Source organism: Colletotrichum godetiae (genome assembly GCF_030913485.1).
Source record: "Colletotrichum godetiae strain CBS 193.32 chromosome Unknown BDP55scaffold_18, whole genome shotgun sequence".
NCBI classification, from domain to species: Eukaryota; Fungi; Ascomycota; class Sordariomycetes; order Glomerellales; family Glomerellaceae; genus Colletotrichum; species Colletotrichum godetiae.
The window spans coordinates 94,237-117,421 of NW_026851266.1; the positions used below are offsets into that span (position 1 = coordinate 94,237).

General features: G+C 50.5%; 8 protein-coding genes across 8 annotated transcripts; 5 read left to right on the plus strand and 3 right to left on the minus strand.

The window, feature by feature from the left end:
* The first annotated feature begins 872 nt into the window (after positions 1-872).
* On the plus strand, positions 873-4,368 carry BDP55DRAFT_581172 (uncharacterized protein). Its single transcript, XM_060570821.1, has 2 exons — positions 873-1,679; positions 1,750-4,368. Exons 1-2 carry the CDS (start codon positions 1,145-1,147, stop codon positions 4,173-4,175), a joined length of 2,961 nt encoding a protein of 986 aa, XP_060430140.1. The 5' UTR covers positions 873-1,144; the 3' UTR covers positions 4,176-4,368.
* A 2,122-nt stretch (positions 4,369-6,490) lies between these two features.
* Positions 6,491-8,866, plus strand: BDP55DRAFT_703688 (HCO3 transporter family-domain-containing protein; the record flags this gene model as incomplete). Its single annotated transcript, XM_060577974.1, has 6 exons — positions 6,491-6,723; positions 6,784-7,139; positions 7,192-7,367; positions 7,424-7,627; positions 7,688-8,071; positions 8,139-8,866. 6 exons carry the CDS (start codon positions 6,491-6,493, stop codon positions 8,562-8,564), a joined length of 1,779 nt encoding a protein of 592 aa, XP_060430141.1. The 3' UTR covers positions 8,565-8,866.
* BDP55DRAFT_109788 (uncharacterized protein) lies at positions 8,366-10,767 on the minus strand. Its single transcript, XM_060565372.1, has 5 exons — positions 10,534-10,767; positions 9,952-10,408; positions 9,540-9,883; positions 9,220-9,471; positions 8,366-9,154 (listed from the first exon to the last, which is right to left on the minus strand). The coding sequence occupies exons 1-5, from the start codon at positions 10,719-10,721 to the stop codon at positions 8,698-8,700; spliced, it is 1,698 nt and encodes a 565-aa protein (XP_060430142.1). The 5' UTR covers positions 10,722-10,767; the 3' UTR covers positions 8,366-8,697.
* A 388-nt stretch (positions 10,768-11,155) lies between these two features.
* On the plus strand, positions 11,156-13,860 carry BDP55DRAFT_631312 (family 3 glycoside hydrolase; the record flags this gene model as incomplete). Its single annotated transcript, XM_060572269.1, has 4 exons — positions 11,156-11,252; positions 11,310-11,916; positions 11,975-12,290; positions 12,346-13,860. The coding sequence occupies 4 exons, from the start codon at positions 11,156-11,158 to the stop codon at positions 13,858-13,860; spliced, it is 2,535 nt and encodes an 844-aa protein (XP_060430143.1).
* Positions 13,861-14,174: 314 nt separating this feature from the next.
* On the plus strand, positions 14,175-17,125 carry BDP55DRAFT_742110 (Six-hairpin glycosidase-like protein; the record flags this gene model as incomplete). Its single annotated transcript, XM_060580457.1, has 3 exons — positions 14,175-15,150; positions 15,205-16,667; positions 17,091-17,125. Exons 1-3 carry the CDS (start codon positions 14,225-14,227, stop codon positions 17,123-17,125), a joined length of 2,424 nt encoding a protein of 807 aa, XP_060430144.1. The 5' UTR covers positions 14,175-14,224.
* Positions 17,126-17,414: 289 nt separating this feature from the next.
* Positions 17,415-19,266, plus strand: BDP55DRAFT_581183 (lactose permease). The gene is made up of 2 exons (XM_060570822.1): positions 17,415-17,647; positions 17,706-19,266. The coding sequence occupies exons 1-2, from the start codon at positions 17,502-17,504 to the stop codon at positions 19,120-19,122; spliced, it is 1,563 nt and encodes a 520-aa protein (XP_060430145.1). The 5' UTR covers positions 17,415-17,501; the 3' UTR covers positions 19,123-19,266.
* A 266-nt stretch (positions 19,267-19,532) lies between these two features.
* Positions 19,533-21,172, minus strand: BDP55DRAFT_661873 (uncharacterized protein). The gene is made up of 4 exons (XM_060574754.1): positions 20,821-21,172; positions 20,534-20,763; positions 20,090-20,442; positions 19,533-20,026 (listed from the first exon to the last, which is right to left on the minus strand). The coding sequence occupies exons 1-4, from the start codon at positions 20,923-20,925 to the stop codon at positions 19,770-19,772; spliced, it is 945 nt and encodes a 314-aa protein (XP_060430146.1). The 5' UTR covers positions 20,926-21,172; the 3' UTR covers positions 19,533-19,769.
* A 386-nt stretch (positions 21,173-21,558) lies between these two features.
* On the minus strand, positions 21,559-22,860 carry BDP55DRAFT_742115 (uncharacterized protein; the record flags this gene model as incomplete). The annotated part of the gene is made up of 3 exons (XM_060580458.1): positions 21,559-22,101; positions 22,150-22,299; positions 22,357-22,860. 3 exons carry the CDS (start codon positions 22,858-22,860, stop codon positions 21,559-21,561), a joined length of 1,197 nt encoding a protein of 398 aa, XP_060430147.1.
* Positions 22,861-23,185: the final 325 nt, after the last annotated feature.

The following is a 23,185-nucleotide window of genomic DNA, read 5'->3' on the forward strand; positions in this document are numbered from 1 at the left end:
ATTGTGTGAAGACTTCATGAATAGAGAAAACTTATGAGGATGAATCCGTGTATCCACCTGTATGACTACATGTAGTGCATGCTCACATAATTCAGATGTAATCGTTCTGATCCTCCGTGGCTCGCTCGTTGCAATGCTCTTAATCCCTTGCGCAAGGCCATCCATCTTTATGTTTCAGCATATTTAATCGTATCTTGACCCGGAAAAGCTTAGACGATGATGGCCGAGGTGAGAAATCGCCGGCAATCTTGTAGTTCTGATTTTACTTCATGCTATTTAAAACATTGTGTTGATAGCCGGTCTCCTAATTTGGCGCTAGGGGGATTTCATGGGTCTTTTGTTCATCTAAAAACACGCACACTGTGCTTCATTCGCATGTTCATATGTTGTTTGACTACCTTATGCTATGTAGAGAGCTCGGCAGCCATCATCAAAATGTAGAGCCTGCTCATGCGGGCAATAAATCAGTTTCTCCGTCGAAATTGACAACACTGCATGGCAGACAACCTAGTCCGCGAGTAAGCTCAGGCTTCAACCCAGTCGCCTCTATTCGAAGTTGGTCTGAGAGTCGGGTTGACTGTCAGCCTAGGATCTACGCTACAGCCACAGCGTAGCCAAACAGGGATTAATATCGCCTGTATCACCTTACTGGTAGTCCGTTTCCGTTAGGCAACAAAATTTGTTGTGCGATATTGGCATTGCTGATTCAACCCCGCCACGATACCGTTCATCTCGCCCGATGCTGCGGGCCGCCAATGCGTGGATCTCCAACCGTCTAAGACACCATGACGGCCGAGTTTCACTCATTTCCCATGGCACAAGGCGCGGCATTCGTATGTGGAGCGTCAGCAATTGGCCTGCAGCTTCGCCTCGTCCGAGTTTCCCTAGCTAGGTAATACTAAGTATCATTTCGCGGGTTCGTTGCTTATGAGCTGTGCGCTGTGAGCCAGAAGGATCACGCTAAAATCTTATGGGAACATGAATTATGGCTCCATGTTTTGGGATCTTGTCTGCCTGCTAAGAGGTAACGAAATCTCCTTCAAGAATGAAATAATAGCTACGATTCCGCAGATATGGCGAGTTTTGAGCTACGGGCGTGAAGACTCGACAAAAAGTTGAGCAAAGACTCTCATTGTCGTGCAAAATGAGCCGCAAGACGTTTGGCCTCGACGCCTCGGATTTACCACAGGACCCATACTATCCCCAAACAGACCCTACAGGCCCCAGTTTCCTTGATACAGAAGGATGCCTCTGTGCTTTACAGGTAACACCCGCTGGCGGAGCCCCGGAACCCGCTTGGCAGTGCATCGGAGACCAGAGTCAGGGAAGCATCTACACGATCAAGACCGGCAGATGGTTCGACACACTCAATGGGGTCGGTAATGCCAATGGATCCATCAATGATGCTTCAAATCCGCCAGATACCGAAAAACCCCAAAGGTGGCTTTCTGGAGCATTGCGAGACTCTCCAGGTAACGACGGACTGAGTGTTTACGACAGCGCCTGCACCGGCAAGAATAACACCAGATTCTCGACCTCGTTTTACGAAGCTGTTGCACAGATCAACGCAGGCCAGCAGCCATATAGCGCCGCACCGTGTTACAGACAAGGGGCAGTTCCGATAGAGATTCAGACCGTGGAGAGCTGGCAGGCTGATGGGTGCAGCCCGGGCTTTCTATGTGAGTATAAGTCTCAGAACTTACATGTCCCCGTGCGTCTGGAGGACAAAATTTGCTAATATCCGCGTAGGTGAGAACAATACTGTCAACTCAATACCCCAATACTGCCCGCCGTTAGACGGATGTCAAATGGCGAGGTTAGCATCAATCACCTGCAACTTTGACGGCAAGAACGCTGGCATGGGGCCTTTTGAGCCCGTAGTCTGTCAAGCTGGGAACTACTGCCCCGAAGAGAATAACGGCAAAGTTTCCATCGTCTGTCCGGCTGGCTCATATTGTCAGCCTGGAGCTGCAACTCCGACGCCATGCTCGGTTGGCAGTCGCTGCCCGGAAGGCTCTTCCTACGAGCTATTCCTCATACCTCTGGGTGTCTTGATCTTTGTCGATCTTTTGATGATCGCCGGCATGATTATCTACCAATTCCGAAAACGCGTTCGTGAACATCAATCAAACAAGAATCGGAGGCCGACCTTGAAGCGTGGCATGAGCAGCATGAAGGCACAGATCACTGGGTATAGGGCACTTTCAGAAGACATCGATCGTGAGATGCTTCCGATGAGTGTAACTTGCATCCCCAACCGAACCGACTCATACGGAGGAGGTTTCCAGGCCGCACTTGAGCTCGGGTCAGAGTACTCCATCAACGTCCGGCCTACGAGTGAGATGCTCAACCCTCAGCTGATGGCATTCGTCTCCTCGATGCGGCGCGCGACGGACGCGACCAACTTTGGTCTCTCCTTCAGCTACTCGGACCTCAGTTTTCAACCCAAGAAAAGCTTCAAGATGATTCTTCAAAATGTTACCGGATCCATCGATCGGGGAACTTTGACAGCTGTCATGGGCGGTTCCGGCGCCGGCAAATCGACCTTTGTCAACGTTCTCATGGGCAAGACCAAGAACACGGGGGGCACGGTGGCTGTCAACAGTAGTCCGGACAAGTTGAAACGATACAAGAAGGTCATTGGTTACGTGCCTCAAGACGACGTCGTGTTGCCGGAGCTCACAGTCTACGAAAACATTATTCACAGTGCCAAGATCCGCCTCCCCCAGACTTGGTCCACAGCTGACATTGAGTCTCATGTCGAGTCTGTCATTGACTGTTTGGAGCTCTCGCACGTACGCAATTCCTTGGTGGGCTCAGTGGCTGCACCTGTCATTAGTGGCGGGCAGCGAAAACGTGTGAGCATCGGTATGGAACTGGCAGCTGCCCCGATGGCAATCTTCTTGGATGAGCCGACCAGTGGTCTTGATGCTACCGCGGCTTCGTCTTTGATGCGTACTTTGAAGGCAGTTGCACGGCTAGGAATCACTGTCATTGTCATCATCCACCAACCCCGTACCGAGATCTTTGAGAGTTTTGATAATCTCATTCTCCTTGGAAACGGCCAGACCATCTACGAAGGCCCTCAATCTGAGGTGCACGACTACTTTGAGGGACTCGGCTTCGGGTTCCCAGAGCACAGCAATCATGGCGACGTGGTCACCGATATCATCACTGGAAACGGCCGCGACTACAAGCAAATTGGGGAGATCTCGAAAGACTCACTGATTTCGAAGTGGTCAGACCACCGCTTGGCTCTCGCACACAAAGAACGACACGCATCCTCCATCATGAATAACAACGGCATATACGCCGCCATCAAGCATCGTGGTGCGCCGCTGTATAGGCAAACATGGCTTTGCCTCCGTCGAGCAATGCTTCAGCAGTACCGCACTAAAGCAGCTTTCTGGGCTGAGATGGGCCTCGCGGCGCTCGCCGGATTTCTCCTTGGCCTGGCCGAACATTCGAAGAAGGGCATCTTGTTTACGGGCACATTTAAAGAGCCTTACTCGATATTGTCAACTGCTGTGGACTTCAAGTCCGCCCCTGAACTGGCTCTCCTGGTATCCATCGCCGTGGGTCTGGTGTCTGGTGCACCTGGTGTCAAGACGTTTTCAGAGGAACTGCTCGTGCATCGGAGGGAAGCTGAAGCTGGCCATAATAGGCTGGCTTACTTTCTCGCAAAGGTCGTCTCAGTTCTCCCTCGTATGCTTTGTGGTTGCCTACATTTCACGACTTTCTTATTCATCCTTACGGTACCCGTGATCAACTGGGGGCTTGCTTTCCTGACCAACTTCTTCTACTTTTACTGCATCTATGGATTGGCGAGTATCGTCAGCATGCTCGTCAGGCGAGAAGACGCTCCTCTGTTTGCGACGATGATCAGCCTTATCGTTGCGATCCTATCGGGAGCTGCCCCTCCGCTGGCCAAGGTCAAGGAATGGCACTTGGAGTGGCTTTGGCGCGCTTCGCCCGGTGTCTGGCTTGCAGAAATATACTTTGGTCAACTGGTCTCACCCTTTGGCTTTTTGTATGATGTCGACTCTGCTGCAGCGGCGACCGGCTTTCACTTGAATTGGTTATGGCGCAACATGGGAGTTTTGGTTGGAATTGGAACTATCTATAGATTGGTTGCATACCTTGCTATGATTTTCGGGCAGAGTCGGCGTAGATAGACTGCCCCATGGACCCATTCGATGCGGGAGTACGGAGGTGGAGGATCTCGTTCATCATCATCGACCACCGCTACTTCCATGTCTGTCTGGATATCCTGAATGGAAAAGTAAGCTCGGAATATACGAAATGGAATTATTCTTACCTCGATACGCGTGGTAATTCCCGTCCATAAACCAATAATACCTAACAGAGAGTGTGTAATCGATAGGATCGAGGAGTGGTACGTTGGCGTTACGGGGGGAACTAAATCACTCCCCCACAAGCTTCAGCCCAGAATCCAAGTGCCGATGCCCTCGTCTCCTAAAAAGTCTGAAGGAAATGTCCCCAGTGATAGCACAGGTTATATCGTAATATACTGAAGCCCTCAATACCTGGCTGAGATACACGTTGGTAGTCGTTCTTATGAGAATCTCCAATGTCCTGAGGCAAATTGCAGGGTAGCTTCGCACAAGGTCAAGTGGCATCTTGATGGCGAGTTGCAAAGGAACCTGCCTATGAGTGACAAGAACTGGAAGACCGAGGAGTGTCATAGTCATCCGAGGTAAAGTCAAATTGGCAAACGGACTTCGGGCGAGATTGTTTATCTCTAGGAGTCAAGCTGGTACCAAAATCTCGCTCGATCCGCCGGAGCGCGTAGGTGGCATAGTCAGTTGCGTTGATGGTCGGAAAGTCACCTCTACTGTTGAGATACGGTTGAAGCGTAGAATACCTCGCCTCCGAAGATGAGCTCTCACATTGTATGCTACGCTTATCTTCAAGCTGGGGACATTGGGATTGAGCGACGGCGGCAACACATGAAGCTGTTGCGTTCCTCCATCGTTTGGCCTGTGCGAAAATGACAGGCGGAACCCAAAAGAGTGCTGACCACTCCTGAATATCGGAGGGCCTTCAATAAGTCTCAGGGATCGATCAAAAAGCAAGTTAAGAGAAAGTCGAACCTTGGAGGTAGAGATTCATCGAAGAAACGGACACTGAATGCTTCACCTTGAGGTTTGCTTTACCAAGAATTTCCTCGCCTTGGCAATACCACGGTCGCTCGATGGGCGCGTCAATGCTCAAGCTGAGTTTCATATTATTTAGTGGAAAGATGCGTGGGAAACCAGAGTGAGTTTAGACCTTGATCTGATGTCGATTGAACTAGAGGAAGACAAAATGTTATTTGGCTGAAAAGGCCTCCGGGACAAATGATGCACCGAATACTGTAGGTAAAGATCAATTACTCTCCCGGCTTGGGCTGCCTCAAATGACATTGATTACAGAGGTACTCAAATCGACCTCTGGTGCAACATGTCCTTAATGTGCTGGCTACCAGTAACCCATGGTGATCATGATGGGACATGGCGAGTGATATGGTTCTAGTTGCTGTAGTGGAAACTCATGTGGCACGCACCCTATCAGTCCATATTATGGTGCTTATCATCACAATAGTATCCCTGCAGAGATTCTTCTTTCAATAGCACAGCACACGGCATTAGACTGCTGGTATATCTAAGTCAACGGAGGGAAACAGTGTGGGAGGTGAGTGAGTCTATAGAACGAGGGAGCATCGGGACCAAGGGACGAGCTGGCCTAATTATCTGCCTGGGCAGAATTTAATCTCGAACGTTGCCGAAAATCTCCGCACTAACATTGTCGGGCTAATGCCTGATGGAGCATTGGCTGCCAGTAGCCCGGTGAGTGCCGGATCATTGGACGGCGATGGCGCGGGAATCCAGGCGAGGGCCATATCGACCATCATCATAGCGGAGTGTACTTCGAAGTACACGAGGAAAGACTCCTTTGAGATGTGTAACTTCGCGTCCACAGTCTGTAGTCGTTGAATTGATTGAAAGCAAAGAATTCAGAACGACAAGGCGTAGTTGCCAGCACTCTCTTCTTCGGTTTCCTGACCTCCGATGGGTAAACCAATCTCATTTATGCCAAGAACCAATATACATACCAATCATACCCAGTGAGCATCATAAAAGTACGAAAGACAGTGGCAGCAGACTTTTCAGGGCATGACCTCGGTGCTGTCTACTTGACGTATCGAAGCGAGACCGGCCGGCCAAGAGCCAATTTTCCGGTCTCTCTCTAATCCCACAACGTGCCCCCATCAGATCAAGTAGCCCCAGACCAGGGGCGGGACCTCGGGGCTCTTGTCCTTTCTTTATTCAAGGAGGCCCTCATATAACCATGACTATACTTGGTCCCGTTGTGACCGATGTCCAACCTAGCATCCAGAGGTCCCATCTCTAACCCACTGCTACTTCTTTTGCGCACCTACCCTTTTCTCTCAACCGATATCAGTCGCTTTGGCAATTATCTCAACATCATGTCAGGCGAACCAGATTCCAGTACTTCTAGCCAACTTCGGTTACAGAGGGAGAAGACAAACACGTCGTACACCTACGATGACCAAAGAGGCTGGAGGCGCTGGAGGATCTTCCGTCCAGGCCGTGGGATTTACCACGACATCAAGAGACGCTTTCCATACTACTGGAGCGACATAGTTGACGGGTGGACGTACCGTATAGTGGCCAGCACCATTCGAATGTATTTTGTCAAGTATGCACATGGTACTGCAGTCCAAATCGCCCCCTTATGCTGACAGTCGAACGACTTTAGTCTCCTCCCTGCGATAGCCTACACTCTCGACATGTATCGACGAACAGGACAATTCTTCGGCATCAACGAAACTCTCTTCTCATCTGCGCTCGCTGCCGTAGTCTTCAGCATCCTCAGCGCCCAGCCCCTTACGATCGTTGGCGTCACCGGTTTGATCTCGCTTTTCAACTTCACAATCTACGATATCATCAAGATCTACGACGTTTCCATCTACCCACAGTTCATGGCTTGGACGGGTATTTGGGCAGCGATTTTCCACTGGCTTGTCGCCGTATTCAACGCGTGCGACTATATGCGATACGTCACCGACTTCTCGAGTGAGGCTTTTGGTTTATACGTTGGCATCATCTACATCAGTTTGTAAAGTCGACTCAACAATCGCAAAACATACTGCTGACACACATATAGTCAAGGGCGTGGAAGAGTTGGTCAACGAGTTTGATGCCGAAGGCAGCGCGGCTGGTTACTTGGCTTGTATGATTGCCATTTTATACTTCGGCACCGTTTATACGCTAGAAAAGCTGGGCCTTAGCACTCTTTGGAAGTCTGGCTACCGAGGAATCCTCGCCGATTATGCCTACGTGGTAAGATTCTGGCCTTGCCGCGGATGATTAGTGACAGATACTGACTGTGCTCGTAGTTTGCCACCATCTTTTGGGTGGGTTTCTCGCACATCCCTGGCACTCTCAAAGGAACGCACATCATGAGGGTTCCTGTCGTCGACGCCTTCCAACCTACGCAACCTAGGAACTGGTTGATCGACTTCTGGACTCTTGATGCAAAGTGGGTTTTGGTTGCTATGCCATTTGGGTTTCTGGTGATGCTACTCTTCTATTACGACCATGTAAGTCCTGTGCCTGACTTCTAGACCACCCACAGAAAAGATTGCTAAATATTCCTTTAGAATGTCAGCAGTATCACCGCACAAGCACGTCGGTATCCCCTGAAGAAACCGGGAGGTTTCCACTGGGACTTCTTCTTGATTGGTTGCACGACGTTCATCTCAGGCATCTTGGGTCTGCCGATGCCCAATGGCCTCGTCCCTCAGGCCCCAGTTCACACGGATTCATTGACAGTCTACGAGACGAAGCTCAAAATTATACCGACTTTCGAAGGAGAAGACACAGAAATCAGGCGACCTATAGTCGTTGCTACACAGGTAGTAGAGCAGAGGATTTCCCATTTGTTGATGGGCCTTGCTCTAATAGGCACCATGACGGGTCCCCTTCTGGTGGTGCTACATACTATGCCAGCTGCTGTCTTTGCTGGTGTTTTCTTTGTCGTTGGTGTAAGTGACCAATTCAGTTCTTGTCATTAGTACCTTATGGAATGAGTGGCTGACTACTATGTTCCAGTGGGGATCAATCGAATCGAACAGCATCCTTCGAAAGTTCCTCTTTCTCCAAGCAGAGGAACGCTTCATACAACGAGACGAAATACTCCTCCAAGTTCGCCGCCTGAAAATTTGGTTGTACATAGCTCTACAGTCCCTAGGTGTTGCAGCTTGCGTTGCCGTCTCCCACACGCTGGGTGCCATTGGTTTCCCAGTCCTGATCATCCTGCTTATTCCAATGAGAGCCATGTTGGTACCCATATGGTTTTCTCAGAAAGAACTTGAAATACTGGATGACTTCACGGCGACGAACAAGATGGTACTGGCAAGTTTGGGGGGCGAGCCTGGACTACCTGGAGGCCCTCGGGAGGAAAGTCGGGGACTCGAGAGGAGAGCTAGCGAGAGCAAGCAAGGAGTTGCTAGACAAAGGGCTGGAAGTCTGCATTAATAGATCACAGAGGTGTATAGATAGGAGATAAGTTAGGTAGGTCATGGTAAGTCCTGGTGACCGCCGCGCCAGATAATACCTGACCTATGCTTGGTCGAAAGATTACAGTATAGCGGTTTGCTATTTAGGACTACTAAGCAGCGAGAATCTCGATCATCTTCTTGAATTCAGGCACTTCATCAGCCCAGTACTTCAGAAGGTTCGCCACATCCTCAACACTATCTTTCCAGTCGTGTGGAAGCTTGTCATGTAGGCCTCCGTACGCTGCAGCAATCAACACAAGCGCGCTTCGTGTGCAAGACTGCAGCATCAACCATGTACCATGATGCCGATGGAAGAACCCCGACTTATTGATCTTGATTCTCCGCACACAGAAGTCAAGACCTCGCGAGGCCAGCATATGGGAGTCTCTGTCATCTCCAAGCTGCCCATGCACAGCGGCGTATATGAAAGGCCAGTACATCAGCTCCAAGCAGTCTATCAAATGGCCACTGAGGATGAATCTTAACTGTCCGTTCTCGTTAAAGTCGAAAGCAACGTCGCTGGCATCGTCTATCGCCGGTCGTAGGCTCGGTGGAAGGGACCTGGCCCTACGCAGCAGAGACACCGTGTTAGTTCCGCACGAGGCATTAACGAGCAGGGTACACATGCATACCAACTGTGAGCTTGTCGTTCGAATTCCAGGGTTGTTGCCACTTTATCCGCAACGTTGCCAGTATTCCGGTCATCCAAGCATGTCGCCGATAGTATGCGGTTGTTTAATCGTCTAAGTGCTATTTCGGCTAGGTAGAAATACCAAGCAGGCTCTCCTTGGGACTGTATGGACTCGGGAGGATCGGGGAAGAGATCTGGATAGCGTAGATCCCATGCACTCGTCTTGATGATTCCTAACTCCAACCGCACCTCACTATTTGATTGTCAGTACACGCACTAGAGCTTGAGGACTAAAGTAAAAACAGGAGTGGTGGGAGTCACAGTTCGGACTTGAAGCATGCCCAATGGATGGTCTGTTGCAAGCGAGTAGCTCCAGGGCTGGCGTCGCGACAAGGTAGTTGGAACGTATGGCAGCTCGACAAAGCCCGCGTGAACATCTTCCAGGCATCGACCGGTCGCATCGTAGTCATCAGATACACGCCAGCTAGGAAGAAGCACTGAGCTTCTGCGATGCCACTACTGGACAGCAGCAAACCCATTCGCCTTTGCGCCGCAACAAAGAACGCCTCAGCTCGGCCGAAATGTTCGTTTTGTCGAACGGACAGAGAGGTCTGTGCCACGCCGTTGTCATGCTCTACGGTCGTGCCTAGCGCCAAGACGAGGAGCTATAATTTGTCAGACATCGGTTGCAGGTATCGTAAACAGAGGTTACCAAAGGTAAAGGGTGGCTTACGACCAAACATGACCCAGCATCCCAACCGAACCCGTTGAGAGAGGTACTCTTGACGTGTTCTTCAATCGTCGCGATATCCAAGACTGGGTTGAATATGTGGTAGATGGACAAGAAAATGCCGAGTAGTCTGGAGGCGTCCTGAACATCCACGTCTGATACGAGGAGAGGGCGGGACACCACGTCGATCCCTGGGGAGATGGCCGCGGGCGATTCGTTGGATGGACTGTTTACGTCGACGGTTTTCCAGACTGGCCAATTAAGTATCACATCGCGGTTGACGTAACGAACCTCAAATGAGTTGATCCAGTCGATATCGGTCGGTGGGAAAGGCGACGAAGCAAGCGACGAAGCAAAGTCGAAGCTCGGCTGAGGAGCAGCAGGTAGCGGGCGGCTACCTTTTACTACACTTTCCAACTCGTCCAGCCTCCGTAGTATGGCAAGACTGGCTGCATCGAAACTGGGCTCATGATTTTGTTGGATCAGAAGAAGCGCGACAAAGACGAAGAAAAAGGAAGAAATTGCCAATTGTTGACCGCAAGCAAGGACGGGGAGAGTATCAGAGGGGCAAAAAAGAGCACACACCTAGCCTTTTCGAATTCATGGTAGACGCACTCTATCCCCAGCTTCTTGCAAGAATTGCAGGCTGGCTTCTCGTTGTCACATTTAGTCCGTCGCTGACGACATGTCAAACAGGCCTGGGCAGCTCGTTTCCGAGGATACGCAGGTCTTTTGCGAGAACTGGCACGGGTTTCTGCGTTTGCATTGGACATGGTCAACAACGATGGGTACAGGTTCGCGGAGTGTAGGGTCAGAATGAATGAGCAGCAAAAAGGACCGCTGCAGGAGTCACCAGGCATTTGCTACGGGCCCAAGCGTTTGGATCGTTGCGCGGAAAGCCGGACCTAGTCAACCTTTCGGAGGATCGACACCCCGCGGTGGAAGATTACTCAGCATCGTCGAAGGTCTGGAGTCAAGGAGCCTACGGAACTAGAGCCGAAATATTACTGGAGAACACAGGAGTCAATGATACGAGAACTTGGGATGGGTGTTTAAAAACGGCCATGCACAGGGTGCGTGTAAGCCGCATTGAGTAGACGCTTGATGATTCCGAGTTGGTGATCATTTTCTGTCATTTTTTCCTTTGCGAGTTGCGAGAACTACCTTACTCAACGAGAAACTTCCAAAACGATTAACTGCCGCAACCATGACTATCTCCTATATTCCAGGAAAGTCAGCTGTCTTTGATGTAGAAAATGTCTTGGAGAAATTGACTGTTCAAGAAAAAATTGACTTACTTGCTGGTATGATTCCGCGGCGTCAAAGCCTACTTTCAAGAATCTTGCTGATTATACTTGCAGGTATCGACTTCTGGCACACCAAGAGTGTTCCCCGTCTTGGAGTTCCTTCCATCAGACTATCTGATGGCCCAAATGGAGTCCGAGGCACAAGATTCTTCAATGGTGTGCCGGCAGCTTGCTTCCCCTGCGGCACTGGTCTCGCAGCAACTTGGGATGCCGGTCTGCTCCAAGAAGCCGGAAAGCTGATGGGTCTCGAGGCGAGAGCCAAGGGGGCGCACATCCTCCTAGGGCCTACGGTCAATATGCAAAGAAGTCCCCTAGGAGGTAGAGGATTTGAGTCGTTCTCGGAAGATCCAGTTCTTGCAGGTCAAAGTGCCGCTGCGGTTGTTACCGGCATTCAGAGCACAGGAGTTCAGGCTGCTATCAAGCATTTTGTGGGAAATGACCAAGAGCATGAGCGAATGGCTGTTGATTCTCGTATCACGGACCGTGCTCTTCGGGAAATCTACCTGCTTCCCTTCCAGATCGCTGTCCGAGATGCCAACCCTGCGTCATTCATGACCGCCTACAACAAGGTTAATGGGCTCCATGTGAGTGAAGACATTGGAATGCTCCAGAGCATTTTGCGCGACCAGTGGAAATGGCAAGGCCTGGTCATGAGCGATTGGTGAGTCTTCGATATCCGTCCCTATGCGAGTGACTTTCAGCTGATTCGATTGCCAAAGGTACGGAACATACTCCACCATCGAAGCTATCGAGGCTGGTCTTGACTTGGAGATGCCTGGACCCACGCGCTGGCGCGGCCAGTTGGTGAAGCACGCACTGGCATCCAGAAAACTCCTCCCAGAGACCGTCGATGAACGCGTCCGCGCAGTCCTCAAAGCCGTTCGTCGTGCGGCATTGACGGGAATCTCTGAAGGTGCAGAGGAGAGAAGCCGAGATCTTCCTGAAACCTCAGCCCTCCTCCGAAAGATTGCGGGAGACTCAATCGTACTACTAAAGAACGAGAACGCTACCCTACCTTTCAACAAAGAAAAGACTGTGAGTCCATCATCCGCTTGCACTGGATGATTTCCCAGTTTCTAATCGCCGTAAGGTTCTCGTAATCGGACCAAACGCCAAAGCAGCGGTCTACTGTGGTGGAGGATCAGCTACTTTGAGGCCATATTACGCAGTAACGCCATTCGATGCTATTTTCGAGCAAGCAAGCGATGTTGTTTACTCAGTTGGGTGCTACGCTCACAAGATGCTACCGATTCTCGGCCCTCGGTTGAAAACTGCAAATGGCCAGGTCGGAGTTACCTTCAGGGCTTACACCGCACCGGAAACAGAAACTCACCGTCAACCAGTCGACACGCTGCATCTCGTTGACACGAACATGTACTTTGCCGACTACTATCACTCCGAGATAACGGAAGATCTGTGGTGGGGAGAGATCGAGGCCTCGTTCACCGCCGAAGAGACGGGCGATTTCCAGTTCGGTCTGACTGTCCACGGAACTGCCAATCTTTACATCGACGGGGAACTCGTGATCGATAACGAAACCACTCAAAGAGGCGGTGGAAGCTTCTTCAATGTCGGAACCGTAGAAGAAACCGGGATCAAGGCGTTGGTAACCGGACAGACATACAATGTCACGGTCAAATTCGCCAGCGGCGCGGCATCCAAGGTAAAGGACGCTGACGGCGTGGTTTCATTTGGCGGTGGCGGTGTTCGTATTGGCGGTGTTGAAGTTCGTGACGCGGATCAGGAGATTCGCCGCGCAGCAGAGCTGGCAAAGTCGGTGGACCAAGTCGTCGTATGCGTCGGACTCAATGCGGACTTTGAGCAAGAAGGCCATGACCGTCCTCACATGGACTTGCCTGGAAGAACAGATGACTTGGTTTCTGCTATCGCTGCTGCCAACCCGTCCACTACAGTCGTAGTTCAGTCCGGGACGCCTGTGACAATGCCTTGGGCTGGTTCCGTATCGGCAATTATCCAAGCATGGTATGGTGGAAACGAGACGGGCAATTCCATCGCAGATGTGTTATTTGGAAACGTCAACCCATCGGGCAAGCTGCCCTTGTCATTCCCAGTCAGGGTTGAGGACAACCCGGCTTTCCTTAACTACCGGTCGGACCAGGGACGAGTGCTTTACGGCGAAGACGTCTTTGTTGGATACCGCTACTACGAAGCAGTCAAGAGACCTGTTCTCTACCCTTTTGGGTGGGGGCTATCCTACACGACCTTCAAGATTGACGGTCTTCAGGTGTCTCACAGAGTCACCGACGGTGATGAGAAGATTTTGGTGATCGTGAAGTTGAACAACACAGGCACGGTCGATGGTTCCGAAGTTGTGCAGGTCTACGTCGCGCCCCAACACCCCTCCATTACACGTCCTGGAAAGGAGCTCAAGGGGTTCTCAAAGACGGATGTCAAGGCGGGACAGTCCGCTGAGGTGGAAATTGTCTTGAGCAAGAAATATGCTCTAAGCTTCTGGGATGAACCGCGCAAACAGTGGGCGGTGGAGGCCGGAAAATACAACATCCTTGTTGGCACCAGCAGCAGTGAGACGCCTCTTGCGGCTACAGTGGAGGTTGAGAAGACCAGCTGGTGGTCAGGCATTTGAACGTCAAAGGCTTCCGATAGAGTAGAATGCCAAGAATAGACTCGGTTCCGAATCAGTTGAGATGTGGCTTTGTGAACTCACATGAGAATACAGCTGCGTCAGGGATTGTTATGAGATGTGTTTCTCTTCCATGTTTGGGGTGAGAAAAGTACTCGCTCGAGAACGCACCGAGCTGGTGGATGGCTCGGTGTTTTCAGGCCCCCACCCTTCTGTAAATAACTGAATTTGGCGGCTTAAATAAGTGCATAATACCCCCCAACTTCCTCTTATCAATTCATCTCGATAGAGGAGCACATCTATCTTCGACCTTCAACTACCCTCAAAGATATCAACGACAAGAGTCACTGCACACAAGTTCAATAACATGGATCCCGAATTGCTAGACACACCCTGGATTTGGCATCCGGAGTGGCAAGACCATGGCGCAAATACTGCTGGTGGCATCGTCCACTTTCGCAAGAGTCTGAACCTTGAAGAAGTTCCACAGGGGCCGTCGAGAATTCAGATTACGGCGGACACGAGATACAAGCTTTTCATCAACGGTCAAGACGTCTTTTCAGGCCCTGTCAAAGGGGATGAACATCTCTGGTTCTATGACGAGATCGACATACAACCATTTTTGAAGGCTGGGGTGAATCAAATCTCGGTCAGGGTCCTGCGCTTCTTTCATGCCACGCAGTACGCGACGAGTTTCCCACGACTACCCATTCCTGGACTTTTCATACGACCCCTGGTGTCAAATGATGTGGTTTCTTTGCTTGTTCGCAGTGACAGTTTGTGGGAAGCCGCCATAGACCGTGCCACGGTGCTTCGCATTGACCAGAAAGAAGACGACTTCCTCCACATTTACGAAGACGTGGACGCAGTGAAAGCATTGGAGCTCGATTGGGTTGCAGCAAAACAATTGGAATTACCGGCATCGCATGGCATCACTCCGCCGTGGGTCTTAGCTCCGCGACTGATACCAAAGCCGACGACCACTTCTCGTTCACTTGCAGCTGTCCATAAGGTCAGAAGCGGCATAGAACAGGCTTCGTGGGAGAGCTTCTTGAAGAACGGTCCGAGTACGCTCTGGCTGCCTGCGGGCACACATCACCACATCGAAGTTGAGGCAGACAACCACTTGACGGCGATGCTCGCATTCCGCTTTAGACGACCCGAAACTTCGGGATCAATTTTACGAATTCGGTACTCTGAGGCGTATGAAGACGAACCAGAGTATGTGCCTTACATTCGCCGCAAAGGCGACAGGAGAGACACGACCAAAGCTTTGTTTGGGCCAGAAGACAGGTATATCTTTGCTGGCTCCTCAGGAGCTCAAGCCAGCACCGACATCGCCTACAGTCTAGATGCAGCAAAGTTTGAGATCTTTTCGCCTTTTCATTTCCGAACTTTACGCTTCATGTCTATCGACATCCAGGTAGATTCGGAAAGCGATCTAGAGTTCCTTGGGATTACCATCGATCAGATTCATTATCCTCTAGACATCAAGAGCGAGTTCACCCTCTCCTTGGCTGATGAGCACCAGTCAACATACCAACGCCTCTGGGACAACAGCGTACGCACGCTTACAAATTGCATGCACGACTGCTACAATGACTGTCCCTTCTACGAACAGCTTCAATATGCTATGGACGTACGCAGTTCCTGTCTTTTCACTTACGCCGTGTCAGGCGATGATCGAATGGCTCGGCAGGCAATTGTTCAGCTTCACAACTCGTATCGTCCAAGCATTGGGCTAATCGCTAGTCGCAGCCCTGCCCATGTCTTTCAAGTGATTCCTCACTTCTCGCTATTCTGGATCTGCACGGTAGCTGATCACTTCACCCATTACGGCGACGAGAAATTCACTCGCAAATTTCTCGCAGTGTGTGATGGTATCCTTGCGTCCTTTGCACAGCGCTTGGATACAGAGACCGGTCTCATATCCAGTGGCTCTCGGTTCATCAGGACACATTGGGACTTTGTCGACTGGACAACTGAGTGGACACCTATGGGTATACCGCCGGCAGCCCAGAGGACGGGTATTCAGACATTCACCAACTTTCTTTACGCTTACACGCTCAAGGCCATCGCCAAGACTGTCAGGAATCTCGGTCGACCTGCTCTAGCGCAGGAGTACGAGTCACAAGCAGACGAGATCGTTTCGGCCACCCAAAAGCACTGCCGTGTGGGGCCAGTCTTTACAGATGGATTGGCGGTCAAAGCCGACCACTCCTTGGACTTCAGTCAACACAATCAAATCTGGGCTGTTCTCTGTGGCGCGACTAGTGGTGAGGAGGCGAGACAACTCCTCACACAATGCTTCGATGATACCCCGAGCACGTCAAAACTCCCCACTGCACCGGGTCATCTCGTCAAATTCACCAAGGCTTCTACGGCGATGTCGTTCTACGCTCTCCGGGCTTTGTCCGAAGTAGGCGGAGACCTCTACGACAAAGCTTTCCACTCCTTCTGGGATCCCTGGCGGCATCAGCTGGGACAGAATCTGACAACTTGGTGCGAGGATGAGGTGACGCTAAGATCAGACTGCCATGCGTGGAGCTCGGTGCCTCTCTACGAGTTCACGGCCGAGGTTGCCGGTATCAAACCTCTCGAGCCCGGATGGGGAGCCATCTCTTGCGCTCCTCGGTTCACCCTCTTCAGCGAGTTTGACGCCAAGGTAGCGCTTGGTGGAAAGCTAGCACCTGGCATTGCTCGCATCAGATGGTCCCGAGAGGTCGGTACTGATGAAATGAGCTTGTCGATTGCTCTGCAGGATATCCCAGTCGAAGATCCGATTCGAATAAGCGTGAAGCTTCCAAGTGGTGTTGAGGAACATCTTGGCCAGGATTTTACGTTCAACTTTCTCCTAGAGTAGAGTAGCGTACAGAGTACTAAAGTACACTAAAGAAAACAAGCATCTTCCCAAATACCCCTTGGCTGTGAGTCGGCTCATGAAATCGTGACCGAGGTTGCTCTACGGCATGGGCACCTTGCCCGCTGCGTGTTTTTGCACAGAATTCAAGGGGGGAAATGATCCTACATGATTCAGAGAATCGCTGAGCTAGAGTCAGAATCGAGTAGAGTCGGAGTTTAGCGTGGGGTCGAACCAAGTTAGCGGGTCAAAATGAGATGAATCCATTGTCCCGGCTTTCCGCGTGAGCTCCACCAGTTCCACGTTCCGCGTATTCTCTGAGCCTCAACTCCGGCTTTCCGCGGCCGAGTCTACCCTTTCGATTGGGATCCAGCCCAAGATTTTGGCTTTGAGCTGGAGGTAAAATGATTTCGAGACTAAGCAAAGGTCTGGGTCACCTACCGGGTCACGATATCTTGACAGCCTGGATCCCGAACGCCCCCAGTCCCCCCCGCGAATCACCCCATACCCCGGATCCCAAGGACACATGCAGGGGCGCTAAATCAGGCGTGTCTGAAAGCAACGCCTCATCGTTGTTCAACGATTTCTTTAGTATCACGCAACGATTCGTCCTTTGCTTCCATGACTGCCGGTCAACTTTTCTATAAGACTCTGTTCAAGTGCTGACCTTGTCTTATCCTCTATTCAGCATATCTCTAGGACCTTTCGCAGCTTTCGCCGCCTTGAACAGATACCTAGCGGCCTACATCTATCACAAACCCGTCCATAACCCATCAAAACAGACATGGGGCCCGGCAGCAATGTTGAGGGTCCTTTCGTGACCGCCATGCCAGAGGGTACGGTAGATCCGAAGAAATGGTGGAGGTCTAAGAATCTTCGCACTCTGAATTTGCTTCTAGCATTTCCAATGCTGTCCATTTTCACCCAAGGGTAAGAATGCATAGCTGTCCCCCCTCGATGGTTCTCCAGACTTACAAAAGATGTCTAGTTTTGACGGCTCGATGATGAACGGCCTTCAGTCAGTCGAGAACTGGCGGAACTACTTTGGAGAACCCAAAGGATCGACTCTGGGTCTCTTCAACGCTGCCTATCCTATCGGAGGTCTCTGCGCCATCCCGTTTCTCTCAATTGTCAGCGATACTTTTGGTCGTAAGATTGGTCTGGCATGCGGCGCAACACTATGCATCATTGGCTCTGTGGTCCAAGCCTCAGCCCAAAACCTCGTCATGTTCGTCATCGCTCGCGGCATCCTCGGTTGTGGCACTGTTTTTCTTGGAGCTTCAGGTGCCCCATTGATCACAGAGATTGCACACCCCGCCCACAGAGCTACCGCAACCGCTTTGTTCAACACCTCATATTCTCTTGGTGCCATCGTAGCGGCATGGACAACCTTTGCGAGCTTCCGTATTGACTCGACATGGTCGTGGCGTATCCCATCAGCAATCCAGGGGCTGCCATCCATCATCCAGCTCTTGGGTCTATATTTTGTTCCAGAGAGTCCGCGTTGGCTCGCCTCCAAGGATCGCAACGAAGAGTCGCTAGCCTTCTTATCCAAGTACCACGCCGAAGGCAACGAGCATGATCCTCTTGTCCAGTTCGAGTACGAAGAGATCCAGAGCACTCTGGCATACGAACGGACGACCGATCGAGGCAGCTGGATTCAGAATTACCTTGAGCTGATCAGGACCCCCGGAAACCGCAAGCGTCTGTTCATTATCCTCTGGACGTCTTGCATAGCTCAGATGAGTGGCAATGCCTTTGTCTCGTACTACTTGAGCAGTATTCTATCTTCAGTCGGACTGAAGTCTTCCATGGAACAGACCCTCATCAACGCCACCCAGCAGATCCTTTCTTGGCTTTCGGCTCTTTACTTCGCAACGTTGCCGGGCAAGCTCGGTCGCAAAACACTGTTTCTCAGCTCCTTATCCGCTATTTTCATCTGCTTGATTTGTATTACAGCTGGTAGTGCAGTGTTTGCAAATGACGAGTCGAACAAGGCTGCCGGTGGATCAGTTGTGGCGTTCCTCTACTTATTTTCTCCTGCTTACAACTTGGGTCTCAACGGCAACTTGGGGTTGTACATCACCGAGATTCTTCCTTACAGCCTCCGCATGCGTGGTACAGCCTGTTTCCAGCTGTTCTCCACATGCTTCTCCCTTATTTCAACCTATGTTGTTCCCATTGGGCTTGACAAAATGGCATGGAAGTTTTACACCATCTTCATTCCTTGGGTTCTTGTTGAGATCGTTGTCTTGTGGTTTGTTTACCCCGAGACCAAAGGCCCTTCCTTGGAAGAAATTGCTCTCATCTTTGATGGACCTGCTATGGATGCTACAACTACCATTGGAAAGGACGGTGTTAAACATGTCGAGATTGGCTTTGCGGACGGAACGGAGAAAGTCTAAGTGGTCTCGCCGAACTAGGTCGGTTTGTAGAATGTTGTAGTTCGTGTGATCATCAAATGGGAGGCAGATCAAGAGGTTTGGTCCTATACATAGTCTACCTTTAATAGAGAAACATCTCGACAAAACAAAAAAAACGAATGATTTTCCTCTGACTACAAGTCGAAAACTTTGGTTGAGAGTTTCAAAGATAGTAATTTACAGTTATGAAGATTTATTCAAAAATGAATATTCCCTAAATCCTCTTGGCTTTTCTGCGCCCATGCTCTCTGGAGATCTCATTGCATTAGTCCCACACAGCCAGAATTGGAGGTCATGATCACTAATCCCATAGATGGTGAGGAATTCCTCCGCGTCTCGGATGTATCACTAATCTTTGTGTCACTAAAATGGGCAGAATTGAGATTGGTAGACGAAAAATGGAAATATTTCTTGATTCAGTCTTAATTGACGTCCCATTAAACTTCCCATGGTCTCGTGGGACAGGATCTAAGCGAGAAGATCATCGAACTTTGATAGAGTAGTTGCTATCCTCATACGATAGTAAATGTTTATGGGGGACTCTAAGCAGATTTTGTAGGTGTTTGGTTACTGGAACTGAGTATGAAATCAAAGCAGCACGGGATAATCTGACCTAGCCCATGATGTTCTCAACCCTTCTGACTCCACCCAGCTTGAATAACTTCTTTGACAGTTCGCGCCTTGATCTCTGGGAACAACTGAATGAGAGTCGTTTTAGGCTGGAGATGATACAGTCCTTCCTCAAACCAGATACCAAAAGTGGCGAAAAGTGCCTGAAGTTGATCTTTTGGCATCACGCTGTACAGGGACGGATGAGAAGGCAACTCCGTAATCTTGCCAGACTTTAGGAAGTCGAGTTTGTCATGGGTGACCTCGAACTTGACGCCTAAAGATGTGGTTGTGTGAGAAAATGTTTGACAAGCGCGTCCAAGCAATGTGCGTCACTCACCTTTGACTTCTTCGGCTATTCGGAGGAACTCATTCCACGTCACATTTTCGCCGATAACATAACTCTCCTTCTCCCATTTGGGGAGCTCCAAACTTGCTGCCACAAATTCTGCAACATCCAAGGTGTGTGTAAAAGTGACGGGAGTATCGCCTTGCCCAGGAACGGCGGCCCTGTTGTGCTCGATGTCGACGACGATGATGTTCTGGATCTGGTATGTATTTACACGAGGGTATCCCCAGAAGTCCAGAAAGTAGCCGACATAATACAGAGTGTATTCCAGAGACGAATTCTCTAGGGCCTCCACTGCATCGAGCTTCGACTGGCCGATAGTCATCTGCCTTTCGGTTACTTGGCTAGAAGACGCTTCTTGTCAGATGTTTTGTTCTCGGTTCCCAAATTTCTCTTGTATCCATGTTCACGAGCATGCCAGGCTTTACAACTCACTCTCTGGAATAGGGAATTCCCCAGACGCTCGGGATGAAACGCCTCGTATGAACGCAGGCCTCGGCAGCGCGTATCATATTTACCTGAGGAGAACCATCTGAGGTCACGAACAAGGTCGAAATCACGGTGTCGACTTGATTGTCGTCAAAGACCTTTGTCAACGCCAGGATGCTGCTGTAGTCGACTGGAATAACCTCGATTCCTGTTTCATTTTGCAGGGTCGGATTGGGCTATCAACGATCAGCATCTCCCATAGCCAACCTGGCCAGTCAAAAGCACAAGCTTACAGATCTACTGAGTATCTTGACGCGGTAACCGCCCTTGCGATTGATAGCCTCAGCAATAGCCCGGCCGATTCCACGAGTCCCTCCTGCGACTATAATGGTAGTCATGTTGATTGTGATCTCCCGACAGTATGTACGAACGTTGAAGGAGGAATGTCAACTTAGTACCTTAAGCTTAGAGGTGAAATCTTGGGTTGGATCAGTCCAGCTGTGGGTGCTCGGCACTTTTGTACACCGCTCCAAGGCAAGCATCGGGGGGCTATCCATCCGACGGGCAGACCATGAATCCGAAACCCATGTTCATCCTTCTGTTGACTCACGAGGGACGTTGACAAAGGTAGCGGGTGCTGCGCTCGATCTAATCAAGAGGCCAGCCCCGGACAGATTTCGGCCGAACGCTCCATGTCCTTTTTAGAACACCACATCTGATTCCAACACTCTGGTTTCAGATTATGTAATCACGCTTATTCCCTTAGCTCGGAAAGTTGTCTGTATCAGTAATTCGACTTCATTCAATCTCGGACCATGCATTTTCAACACAGATTGTCATGGGGAAAGTCTCGCAAGGGCCAGTGCCTTACTTCCTTTTTATAACATTTGCTACAGTCTACTGCGAGGAGGGAATTCACCGAGACTCACGTTTCTAGGCAGTTGTAATAATAAGAGCGGAAAGGATGTATTAAAATAACACTAACCAAAGGGCAACGCGTTGACTCGAACCCTCAACTTCAAGAAATGCGCTTAACGTTTGCCTAGCACATCACTTAGCACCAAGCCGCCAGGCTCACTCCCCATCGACAAACAGTTGTTCTTGCTGAAATCGACAGCATGGCTAATGATGTTGATGAATCGCCGAGCCCCGTCCTCGGCAAAGAATATCTCCTCACTCATGATGCAGCGCTTAATGAAGTCTTGAGCGCGGCCAAACATCTCCGTTTCATATTCTTTGACGGCCTTCTCAAGCTCAGAAGGGTCTTTTCCATACTCGTTGGACTTACTCTCAGCCAGCTTGAGGGCGTCGTACATGGCCATGTTAACTCCTTCGCCCACAAATGGCGTCGATACATGCGCGGCGTCGCCCAGAAGGGTAACTCCTGGAACACGAGTCCATTTAACGGAGGACATGGGCATGCGGTAAAGAGGCCAGGGTCGGAAAGGACCTTCAGCGTCAGAAATAAAGCTTCGTAACTCAGGGGCAAAATCCGCGAAGAATTGTGAAGAGGAGAGAAGCTTTTGTCGTGTAGCTTCGGTATCAGCTATGTCAAGGATTGTTCTTGTCAGGTTCTCAGGTGCCACCAAGCCCACATAGACTCAGGATGACCGATCAGATACCTGTTGCACTGAGACCGTTCGTCCATGGCCCAAAGCCATCATATTGCCGGGTGCCGACAGTTCTAGCGCGGCGGAGTAACTCGGGTTGCCATGCGAAAGTCGACCCTCGATGAACATCTTCCCAGAATATTCAGGTTTCGCCATAGTAAGCTGAGAAATATTAGGAGTTATCATGAAAGTGATGTAGCATGACCAGGGCTTACTCACCAATGGCCTAACCTTGCTCCACGCGCCGTCAGCTCCGACAATGAGCTGGAATCCAGATGCAGAAGCGCCATTTTTGAACTTGACGATCCAGTCCGAGCCTGACCCCTTGTCGATTGCTTGAACACTATGACCCAATCGCACTTTATGGGATGGAATTGAATCAAGGAGGAGTTGGCGCAGCTGGCAACGATCAATCTCCGGAGCGTCATGATCCCGCCCGAACTCTGCTTTCAAGGTGCACGTTGGGTCCTGAACGACGAATTTGGTAGCATCCCACCGCGCGAGCTTGCTGAACACCTCAAGGAGGCCTGCGCTTCTCAGAGCCTGCTGGCCGGAAGGGCCATGAGGGTCGAGAGTTCCGCCCTGGTACATCGGCGTGGGAGCTGAGTCGATGTCTTTCTCAAACACCACGCAGTCGATATTGTTCGTCTCCAGCAAGCGTGCGAAGGTCAGGCCGCAGGGCCCAGCGCCAATGATTCCGATGGAGGCTACGTTGTGGGCCATATTTCCTGTCTTCCGTAGTAATTGTGTTCGGTGGTGTGATGCTTTGGTTTTTGAAGTCGAGGTCAATAGTGTTGGCAACGGAAGGATAGTGAAGGATGAAATCGATATGGCGTAGTTGATATTGTCGAATTAGATTGTGTAGGATCGGAGTCTGAGTTAAAATCGAATAGCTTGTCTGCTTTGAATGTGATAGAAGACAAGTTGAGAAGAAATTGAGAGGCAAAGGGACATTTTCTCTCATTGGATAGCATTCCGTCGTGTTGAGTGCCACACGGTTGGCATCCATGTTCAAGGCTGAAATGAGCTATTGCGCAGTTCACTTGGT

What these genes read in the sequence shown, in the direction of transcription:
- BDP55DRAFT_581172 (XM_060570821.1), top strand. Translation starts at nt 1,145, where the DNA reads ATGAGCCGCAAGACGTTTGGCCTCGACGCCTCGGATTTACCACAGGAC. An exon ending in GTGCAGCCCGGGCTTTCTAT is followed by an intron (nt 1,680 to 1,749) that starts GTGAGTATAAGT and finishes ATATCCGCGTAG; the next exon opens with GTGAGAACAATACTGTCAAC.
- BDP55DRAFT_109788 (XM_060565372.1), bottom strand. Translation starts at nt 10,721, where the DNA reads ATGTCCAATGCAAACGCAGAAACCCGTGCCAGTTCTCGCAAAAGACCT. An exon ending in ATGCTGGGTCATGTTTGGTC is followed by an intron (nt 9,884 to 9,951) that starts GTAAGCCACCCT and finishes GACAAATTATAG; the next exon opens with CTCCTCGTCTTGGCGCTAGG. An exon ending in GCATGCTTCAAGTCCGAACT is followed by an intron (nt 9,472 to 9,539) that starts GTGACTCCCACC and finishes ACAATCAAATAG; the next exon opens with TGAGGTGCGGTTGGAGTTAG.
- BDP55DRAFT_581183 (XM_060570822.1), top strand. Translation starts at nt 17,502, where the DNA reads ATGGGGCCCGGCAGCAATGTTGAGGGTCCTTTCGTGACCGCCATGCCA. An exon ending in CTGTCCATTTTCACCCAAGG is followed by an intron (nt 17,648 to 17,705) that starts GTAAGAATGCAT and finishes AAAGATGTCTAG; the next exon opens with TTTTGACGGCTCGATGATGA.
- BDP55DRAFT_661873 (XM_060574754.1), bottom strand. Translation starts at nt 20,925, where the DNA reads ATGACTACCATTATAGTCGCAGGAGGGACTCGTGGAATCGGCCGGGCT. An exon ending in TCAAGATACTCAGTAGATCT is followed by an intron (nt 20,764 to 20,820) that starts GTAAGCTTGTGC and finishes GATCGTTGATAG; the next exon opens with CCCAATCCGACCCTGCAAAA. An exon ending in AATAGCCGAAGAAGTCAAAG is followed by an intron (nt 20,027 to 20,089) that starts GTGAGTGACGCA and finishes CCACATCTTTAG; the next exon opens with GCGTCAAGTTCGAGGTCACC.